The sequence below is a fragment of the Cyprinus carpio genome, chromosome A17 (assembly GCF_018340385.1).
Source record: "Cyprinus carpio isolate SPL01 chromosome A17, ASM1834038v1, whole genome shotgun sequence".
Classification (NCBI taxonomy): Eukaryota; Metazoa; Chordata; class Actinopteri; order Cypriniformes; family Cyprinidae; genus Cyprinus; species Cyprinus carpio.
Genome location: NC_056588.1, coordinates 28,522,878 through 28,533,329, shown reverse-complemented (window position 1 = coordinate 28,533,329; position 10,452 = coordinate 28,522,878). Strand labels below are relative to the sequence as shown.

At 37.1% G+C, this 10,452-nt stretch overlaps 1 protein-coding gene and 1 pseudogene across 1 annotated transcript in view; one reads left to right on the top strand and one right to left on the bottom strand.

The window, feature by feature from the left end:
• Window positions 1–1,106: 1,106 nt before the first annotated feature.
• LOC122148226 lies at window positions 1,107–2,392 on the top strand (annotated as a pseudogene).
• Window positions 2,393–2,507: 115 nt separating this feature from the next.
• LOC109078631 (E3 ubiquitin-protein ligase HECTD1-like) overlaps window positions 2,508–10,452 on the bottom strand; it is a 28,937-nt gene continuing 20,992 nt past the window's right edge. Inside the window, 17 exon segments of the mRNA XM_042774564.1 lie at window positions 2,508–3,418; window positions 3,504–3,648; window positions 3,842–3,992; window positions 4,219–4,312; window positions 4,873–4,951; window positions 5,311–5,918; window positions 6,801–6,938; window positions 7,551–7,736; window positions 7,738–7,756; window positions 7,855–7,982; window positions 8,171–8,253; window positions 8,339–8,552; window positions 8,937–9,119; window positions 9,436–9,490; window positions 9,595–9,817; window positions 10,157–10,178; window positions 10,180–10,317. Of these exon segments, the coding sequence (XP_042630498.1) occupies window positions 3,281–3,418; window positions 3,504–3,648; window positions 3,842–3,992; window positions 4,219–4,312; window positions 4,873–4,951; window positions 5,311–5,918; window positions 6,801–6,938; window positions 7,551–7,736; window positions 7,738–7,756; window positions 7,855–7,982; window positions 8,171–8,253; window positions 8,339–8,552; window positions 8,937–9,119; window positions 9,436–9,490; window positions 9,595–9,817; window positions 10,157–10,178; window positions 10,180–10,317 (2,604 nt within the window). The 3' untranslated portion in view covers window positions 2,508–3,280.

Below are 10,452 nucleotides of genomic sequence, written 5' to 3'. Positions count from 1 at the left end.
GTGTTTTGAGTTGATTAGCTGATTGGCATGTGACCATATTCTAATTTGTTGAGATAGTGAATTGGTGGGTTTTTGTTAAATGTGAGCCAAAATCATCACAATTAAAAAATAAACTAAGATTTAAACTACTTCAGTCTGTGCATTGAATTTATTTAATACACGAGTTTCACAATTTGAGCTGAAGTACTGAAATAAATGAACTTTTCCACAGCATTCTAATTTATTGAGATGCACCTGTATAAAGTAGGGCGGACAAAAGTAAAATATCTTCAAATAAAAGTAATATATCTTCATTATCTTCTAATAAAGGTAAAATAGCTTCAACTGATATGAGATTTTTTTCTTTTCTTTTCATAATTTAAAGGTGCGCTCTGTTTTGTTTATTTCAATTTTTTTTCCCCTAGAAAAAATTAAAGCACGTTTGAATTATTTTTTTTTCCAATGATGTACACAAAGGTGAAAAAAATCCACCATTAACAATTTTACAGTAGTAACAATAATTGTGGTAACGGATATTTTGGTGAAAACTATTGGTAATAATGAAATTTATGTATCTTATTTATCAATTTACAAGTAACAACTGTGATCATTTTATTTACTATTGACATAATTTCTATTTTTAATATATAAAAATGTTGGCATTGAAAATAGCAATATATAACAGTTAGTAGGGCGGAGTAAAAAATAATTTTCCCATTTTCCTCTCGGTGCACATGTCTTTTGCTCATTTAGAAAATATTTTTTTAAAAATAAAAATAAATATATAAAAGCCACTGTGAGAAATACTCAAATGAAAATGAAAAAAAAAAGCTGTATTTTTCTACATAGAGCAGGTCGCCCCCTCGTGGACGCTGCCATGTTGAGTCACACATGACCAGCTCTGCCAAACACTTAGCAGTAATAATTTTGGAATAATTGTGGTAACTGTGGTATTTTGGTGAAAACTAATATTTACCAAAAATTATTAAAAAAAAAAAAAAAAAAACATATATATATATATATATATATATATATATATATATATATATATATATATGTTTTTTTTTTTTTTTTTACCAGTTTTTTTGCTGACGTAATGACGTAATTGCTCCTCCTTCCTAGCGGAGGCCACTCTTCTAAATCACTATGATCAAGTTCCTGCTTATGGTCAACAAAACAGGGGCAGACTCGCCTATCCAGGTATTATGAACAAGTGGAGCTTGGGAAGAGAGCATCTCTGGAAGCTGACGTGGTCAGGGGATGCCTCGCGCGGAGGAAGGAAGAGGTCAGTCACATTTACTTTCAAATGAAGGGTTAACCACACTACTTGTATCACTAGCCACTGTTTGCCGTGCAAAATATTATGAATATAGACAATCAAACAGACATGCAAATATTACTGACCCTCAGGGGAGATATAAACAACAGAAACATCAAGCAGTGTACACGTTAAGCAAGCATCACTGTGTGACACATATCTAGTATGTATCTACACATAGAATTTACATTTACAAGTATGTACTCCACCTTGTAGACTTCAAGTCCGTGGTTGAGTTTTATTTAAATTCTTCAAATCTTCAAACTTGACCGTTCATAATTAAAATCTGCTGCTGAACTCAAGATGTCTTAAGTGTTTTTTGTATTGCTTCTTCCTCAGTGTTCGTTTGTGGAGTTTAAGGACTACAAAAATGGTCTATCGGCAGTACGCTGCACTTTTTATTGTTGTTGGCATCACTGAAAATGAGGTTAGTAATATTATTGGTGAAATGTTCTTAATCAGTATTTTTTTCCGAGTAGCTTTTGTAATCTGATTTATGGTCTCTGCCCTCTTTCACACAGAATGAACTCTCAATCTATGAACTTGTGCACAACTTCGTCGAAGTGTTAGACAAGTATTTCAGTCGTGTGGTGAGTTCTGACATTTTGATTAAGAAATATTACAGCTTCATTAGTAAAGACATATATTAAATGTTTTATGTTCACTACGATTGATTTATCTGTTTTCTTTTGACAGAGTGAGCTAGATGTATCCTTTATGAGTGAAATTACACATTAAGTATTATTGACCGATCGTGGCTATGATTATTTCTTCAATGATACATGTGTATTTATAGGAGGGTTTCATTCCTTAATGCACAATCAGATCATGTTCAGTTTAGATAAAGTACACATTATACTTGATGAAATGATTCTGAATGGACACATTGTGGAGACAAACAAGACCCGGATACTGGCACCACTCCTGGCCCTGGACAAGATGGCTGAAAGCTGATCCAGTGTTACAAATATAAATAAAGAGTCTAAACTTGAGTTAATTGTCCATAAAATTATTTATAACATAATTTTGTTGTGATCTGTAATAATCCCAATGCATTATCAAAGATGTCTAAAAATTCCTCTTAAAAAAATTATGTGAATCAGATTCAGAAACAGAAATATTTGTGTCAGTTCATCATCAGCAGGAAAAAGCAAACAAGATAGTGTTGATACTTTGCAAACATTTTAATGATTATTTTGGAGCATACACATTTGAAAATATTTGTTTACTTCAAACTGCAACTTGAGTTAAATAAAGGTTTATAATATACAAAGAAAATACAAGGGAAAGCACAGCTTGCTTTTTGCTTTGTCTTTTTTCTTTACCTTTTTTTTTTTTAATGTGCCTTTCACACAGAACCAGTGTTTCTGTATCTATAGCTTTATTGTAAAATTACACAAATGCACTCGGGGACTTTGATACTTTAGCAGGGCAACAAACAGTTGAAAACATACACAGTAACGGAAGCAAAAAAGGAAAAGCGTGTGCATGATTGTATGCAGACAGATTAAGTAAAACAAATGAAAGAAAGAAAAAATCCTAATATTTCAACAATGCAGGCACTAGTAAAACTTAAAATCTGTTAAGGAAATGCCCAAACACTCTATAGTTAGCTCTACAGAAGCGGGTGTGCTTGTGTCCAGGGTCTGGCGCTGCAGATGGTGATATCTGGGTCTGAAAAAGATGATCTATGCCAAAATTTACAATGACAGTAAACACAGTAGGTGAGGAGAGACTACCCTGGCTGCCAGCGGCTCAAGCCCTTAAAGCAGTGTAGAGTGACCTGGGAAAGGCCTTGTGAAGCCGTCAGTGGAGTTTCAGGAGCTAGTGGAGCTAAGATGGGACTGTTTTTCCGGTTTATTTGGGTACATGTGAGGTGCTTAGGGGAAAAGGATTTCATCAAAGCACAGCTTTATTTTCTGCAACAAAACACGACAGGCTTCACCAGTATGGGAGTTGGTCAATGATGTAGGGAGAGCATGCTCAGTTGAGGTGGAAGCCCTTCTCCATAGTGGCAGCGAGGAGCCGCTCTCTCATGATCTCTTCGGAGGAATATTCCGGCAACTTCAAGTAATGCACACACGTGTTAACTGAAGGATAGCTGGCATCTGTAGCATCAACCTAGAGGAGAAAAGACGACAGCAGGTATGAAGGGATGGCTGGGTTTTTAACATTATAGATTTGATTAAATTGCATGCTTGCATACCTTCCGGACTATTGTGAGACGTGGATGTAGGTTGGCCAGTCCACCAGGGGGCAGGGTCGAGCAGCCTGTGGTGAATTGGAGGAAGGCTTTCCTCTCATCTGATGACATTCCACACAGCACTCGAACAAAGTGCAAGAAACCAGGACTGAAATACAATTAAATAATCAGCATGATATACATATACTGTATAAAATGTGGCCAAGCAAGTTATTTAATATATTTGACATTTTAGAAAGCTGAATGAAATCTTTATTTCAAAGAGGTTTACATGTACCATATTTTTCAGCCATTATAGCCAGTATCCCGTCATAAAATGTAGAAATAACAATAGTGTCTACCTGTCCCGCGTGTAGCCAAGTTTAGGTTCTGTGTAGTTAACAATGTCCTCAGCGGTCCAGGATGGAGACTGGTTGCCACACAAGATCATCTGCACCTCTTTATGACTAAATGAGCTGAGCTTCTCCATAGGAAACACCCTGTTAAAGCCCTCTGTAGCAAAACAAATACAGACTGCAATTAGAACAAAAGATAAAACACACACACAAAAACAAACGAAACATGTATACATTTTGCATTTAGCAACATATTTGTAACTAAAGAATAATGTTGTAAAAAAAAAAAAATAATAATAATAATAAACTGATGTATAGCCAAGTTGCATGTACTTTAACTGTGTAGCTCGAGCGTATTGAAAGTACAGGGCATGATGCCATACCTCTAAAGGCTTCCATTTGCTTCTGGATTCCTGTGTGCATGCAGAAGTCAAACACGAGCTCTACGTACTCCTCTGCGTTTTCCATGGTGACCATCTGATGAGAGGACAGTAGAATTATTAGCATTCATAACTTATTTTAACAAAGATGACACCAAAAAAACACGTGAATTATATAATTACAGACCACGCAAGCATTGTGTTTAAAATACACACATACACCACCGTGCTGAAGTTTGGGGTCAGTAAGATTTTTTAAAAAAAATGTCTTATTCTCACAGAGCTGCATTTATTTGATCAAAAATAGAGTAAATAGAACATTGTGTAATATTATGATTTAAAATAACTTTTTTAATTAACTTTATTCTATTAGTATATTTTAAATTGTAATTTATTCCTGTGATGGTAAAGCTGAATCTTCAGCAGCCAGTACTCCAGTCTTCAGTGTCACAGGACTTTTCAGAAATCAGTGTTGAAAATAGTTGTGCTGCTCAATATTTCTGGATACAGTGATATATATATATATATATATATATATATATATATATATATATATATATATATATATATATATATATATATGGCTGGATCAACAGGATTTTGTACAACAGTACACACAGGACACTCGATGGTGTATCCGAACAACATGTAACCTACCTCGTCCTCTCCATTGGGCTTCAAGTCTACTGATGAGAAACCATGTACTTTGGATGATGGACAGAACTGGAAATTTAATCTAATAACAAAAATAAAACATTAGATGAGTACCGTCTGTAAATAAAATACCCTGCAAAAAGCAAGGAAGTAACATTCATGCAACATCTCAAACTAATTTTAGGTAATGATTTCAAATCTGTCCCTGTTACAGTTTAATTACACAATTAAGTACTAAATAATATTAATAACATGCATTTACTGTACGGTTAAGTTTAACCTTTAGTTTAGGTTATTTGCTCGTAATTATGTATAATTACTTGTTATTACAATAGTAAATGTATAACAAGGAGACTGCATAACATATAATACAAGGAGACTGTAAATTAATTGTTGCCTAATTTTCTTTGATTAATATACAAAGTGATATTTATCTCTCACCCTAGATCTTCTACACTAAGTGGTGGGCCAGAGCCCATAGGGTTCTTCAGCATGAGATCCTGTAGCCGTGTGTTCTTCTCATCCTCTGACAGACTCTTACTGCCCAGGATCTGCCTGCGCTTCACAGACAGTGCCTTCAGCTCTTTCAGGAACCGTGCTCTGTGAGGATTCACCGGTTCAAAGTCCTCCCAGGTCAAGATGCCATGATACCAGGCTGGTGGCTTGGGCTTGGGTGGGTCAAGGATGAACTCGGACTTGGAGTCTTCATCAAAGCTACCCACTGAGTATGTGTCCTGACCCTCCTCGGTAGACGCTTCGGACTGGATTTCAGAGAAGTGGCAGTCCGACTCGACACGAGGTTGATAAAGAAGCTTACTCATGTTGCTTTTGATGTCGCCCATACAGAGCAGTTTGAAGAAAGGCTGGGATATGGGCAGGTCCACAAGCCGGTTGTCCTGGATGCATTTGGCCAAAAAGATGCCAAGGAACAGGAAAAGCTTGGTAATACGCTCCAGTTCATCACTGTCCTGAGGGAAGGGAGCAGGGAAAAGGCCACAGGAACGCTGCACATAATAGCCTGGTGGTTTCAAGCCTCCGCCCAGATCCACCTGATAAAAAAAATGGAAAAAGTTCATTAACCCTCTGGGGTCTGAAGGGGTTTTGGGACCATGGAAAAGTTTTGACATGCCCTGACATTTGTGCTATTTTTCAGTATCTGAAAAACATATGGCTAAAGTCTGATTACACTGTATTCAGCACAAACTGTGCTACACTTATATGTAGGCAACGTGAAGGTACATGTTTGTGTTTTTAAGTAGGGACGGGTATTGTTCAAAACTTTGATACATATTTTTTGTTTTCAAAATTTTTCAGTTTTCATGGCTCACGATGCGATAATCACACAAATACAGCGATTCTGCGATAATCAATATTTTGCTAGACAATCCTACAACAATACATCATGATATCTAACTATGAAAACAAAATCCCTGTGAAAAGATTAAGATATCACCTTACAGATAATGAGCTCAGATGGGAAAAACTGGACCTCGATTTGGTTTAATATGGATTACTTTATCAGAGAATATCTGTTTTTAACATGACTTAATTTAAAAGTAGACACTTCAAGCTTTCTATATATATATATTTTTCGTTTGTCTCAAGCAATCTGAGTTTTGGTTAATTTTAGTGACGCGTTTCAGAAAGAAGTTCACGGAGACCAAGACGGCAGAAAAAATGCAACCTTTTCGTTTTCTTTTTCATTATTATGAGTGTATACAAATAAGACCTTTACAGATTCAAATGATGTATTGCTCTTATCTGTACAATCAAAAAATGACTAACTATTTTAAGTTATTTTCGGTGTTATAAGGAAACAATTCCAAAAAACGCACCGGCATGTTTGCAGACCCCAGAGGGTTAATCAGCCAATTAAAAACAATCTGCCATATCTGGGCCAGTGTCTTACGGTAAAACAGTAAAATACTTACTTGACGTGACTCGTCATCTGGGAAGTCGTCATCACAGAGCCAGATACCAAGGGAAGTCCTCTGGAACTCTGCAGCCACGAGAGCATAGAACTCCAGGGTGGGTCCAAGACCAGTGCCCTCCTCCCCCTGGAACTCCACCTGTGCAAAATAACAATCATGATCAGTCTTCATCAAACAGCCTGAAATGGACTTAAAAAAATTATTTAATATAATTTAAAGAAAAAAAAAATATTTTAATGAGAAACATACAGAATGAGAAACTTGAAACTTAAAGAAATTACAAAATGAATTATGTTTAAACTATCAACACTCCCAATTTCAGTTAATAGTTTGAAAACAAGTAAAACTGTCATATTTACAGCAGAAATAACAGAAGAAATATCTTAGCCATTACACTGAGGTACAAAAGCTTGCGACTACACTGAAAACCTGGATTTTAACCTGGAAATAAACAGTTGCAGGATTTAAAGGAAAAGAAAACAACTTCCAAACCATTTCTAGGAGTATTTTCTATGCAAAAATTAAATTAAATTAGTGGCACTGATTATCAAACTCCTTTGTATGTTTACATATACTTGTGGAGCGCCAGTGTTGCTGTCATTAAAACAAAAAGACATGCCAAATGCAGTAAAACTGTACATTTACATCTACAATGAAAATATATGTATTGAAAACAAAAGCATTTTCACTAGCAGTCTCCGATTTTTAGACCCCACAATTTTAATGCAAACATAATGTTGTGGCGTTTACCTCCAGTACAGACTTTCTGTCAGCATGTATCTGCATCACACTCTCGGCCCACTCCATCATACTCTCTCCGCGAGGCACCTTGACACGCTCGTGCTTGAGCCGACCTACACGGAACTCGCCAGGATCATCACGGCGAACCGTTGTGGATGGTCGGGAACGTTCCATAGTGGCTTCTCTTCGGTTCGTTCTGGAGCCAGACAATTGCCCTAGAGAGAGATGCAAATTCTCAAATCGCTGTCTCACAGATTTAGTATTCTAGAATATTGTAAAAATAAAAATCTCTTTCAATACTACAATCACAGACCTGGAGGCTCCAAATGCAGTGCAGGTGAAATAAAGCTGCCGGGTTTCAAATGGTATGAGGAAAGGACACTTGCTGGTTAACTGTTCACACCAATCTGGGAGAGCCCCGCTAGCCAGGGCCAGTGGCTCCTAAAAGACAACACAAAAACACAGAAATATTTTTTAACATTACACGTCTTTACTGTCACTTTTGATCAATTTAAAGCATTCTTGCTGAATAAAAGTATTAATTCTTCAAAAATCTAACTGACCCCAAAGCTTTGAACGGTATTGTATCTACAATGCATACAACATGCATAATTAACACATCAAATTACCTCAATCTGCTGCAGGATTTTGGTTGTAATTTTTTTGCTGGTGAATTCCTCAGGTGATGCATTGAACTGCAGCTCTTCCACATCTACACAAAGAAATGTGAGTTATGAATGCATACTAATGGAGAAAATAACTCATTGAAGACAATGTTGTGCAGACAAACTCTTTACCTTCCTGTAGTGTGCGGCCGGATGAGGGTTCTCCTCCGATAGTAAAGAGGATGCGCAAGAGCTGCAGTACGTCCTCTACGCTGCAGGCGCTCTGTCCTGAGCCCGCCTTGGCCTGAGCCTGCTCGCGTGCAGCACTCAGAATGTCACAGCTCTGCGTGGCGGACAACGTTCCTGAACTCAGTCCTGAAGATCTGCAGCCATGTTCACAGAAGTCCTGCAAAACCATATGAACTGTTAACACAAACTACTTGTAATTTTTTTCTCCCAACCCTTTTACAACAATTACAACAAGACCTAAACCAATGCGATTACTGCATTCTTACAAAATTATATAGTTTATGGCCAAAGACGACAACAAAAAAATTTAAAATCAAACCAAATAGAGAACAAAGTCCACAATGACACCTAAAAACTTTTATGGTACAACATTTACACCCATTTAGGCAAGAAAATTTTAAAAAAGGACAGCAAAAACTGTCTAACAGGTGGTTACACAAGTGACAGTCAAGCAAGAAATAGAAAAACACTTGATAAACAGAGAAGGGAAAATAAAGAGATGGTATGTATAGATATATGCACATCCGATGGCATTTTATACCTTGTATGCAGCTATGAGCTGCGAACAATTTCTGTTTTTCCTAATACTTTTATTAGAGCCGGTTAATTTCCAGTGGCGCAGGAAAGTTGAGTCTGCATTCTTCTGCATGTAGGTTATCAAGTCATTCTTTGGTAATTCATCTGTGCCAAGGTACTGTTCCACATGCTCTACAGACCAGCAACCCTACAACAGGAAGAACCAAACGTTGGTCTTTCCTGATTGTAAAGTCTCACGCAATACACATGCATTACAGTAGGTTTAACCACTAGAGAGGCCTGTGCATTTAACAATAGATACCACTGGGATTCATTTCATAGTCTTCTGGCTTTAAGGTTAGTGACGGCTGACAGACAGTTTACTGAGGAGGAGCATTTACACATTGTGGACAGCCACAGAAAAATCACAGCCAAGATTTTAATGAGCCGAAGAGAGTGAGTGAATGAAAGGAAGATAGGTAGAGAGATAGTGTGGAGCAGAGACGTTAAAAATGTGTCATTACCATCTTTCCACTCTCTCTTTCTTTGTCAGAGTCCTTCAATTCTCTATACATTATCCTACAACAAAAAAAACAACTAAGTTTATTAACATGTCTAGGAGAACACACTACATAAATGGAAACAATCTGATATGAAAAACAACTGTGAAATGATTGACTCACGTATACGTAGGTTCCCAGATGCGTCTAAGCTTGTCAGGTTTAAAAGCACCATTGCATGAGAGCTGGAGAAGCTTTTGGACATAATAGAAAATGGTGCACTTGTAGTTGTTGAGAGGTAGTTCTACTTCTCGCGTTGTCCCTAGACCTGCCACTTTCAGGATGAGAGCCAGACGGGGTGAAGGTGTACACTCAACCTCCTCCTGTACCTCTGAGCGAGGTGTACCTGTGAGCACATTAAACATGAATTTTACAACGTAAAAAATCACAATGGATTGCTGTGCTTGACTCAGCAGCCCAGCAGTGTCATGGTTAAACTATTCGAATTTGTTCATTTAAATAATGCTGAAATAAATTAAATATAAATGTAATAAATTCAAAAATGAAAACTTTCTTCAGTTAGCTGCCAAGTTAATGTTGCTCATTTTTGCTTACGCTGAAGTAGTAAAATGACCCAAACTAAAACTAAAAAAAATACTAATAATACTTTAAAAATAATACTACAATAACACTGCAGCCAACAGAGTGATAAGAATTTATCCCCTTTCTACAGCATCAACAGTACCTGGTGGAGGGATTTCCAGGTCCAGTAGTTTGCTGGACATTAGTCCGGCCTGGTCTAGGATCAAATGCAGGTACTAAAGCAGAAAACTGTCGTTTCAGCACAAAGTCGTCGTCCCAGGTCCCTGCGCCGACCCCCTTTTGGGTTTCATACTCCTCTTCCTCCTTAAGCCGCCATTGAAAAAGCAAAATGGTATAGCTCTCTTACACATAATGCTCAACTGCTTGTAAATGTGAAACACATATTTCACCTAACATGCTACACAGAGGAAACATGCTAGTAAACGAGCAAACAAATGA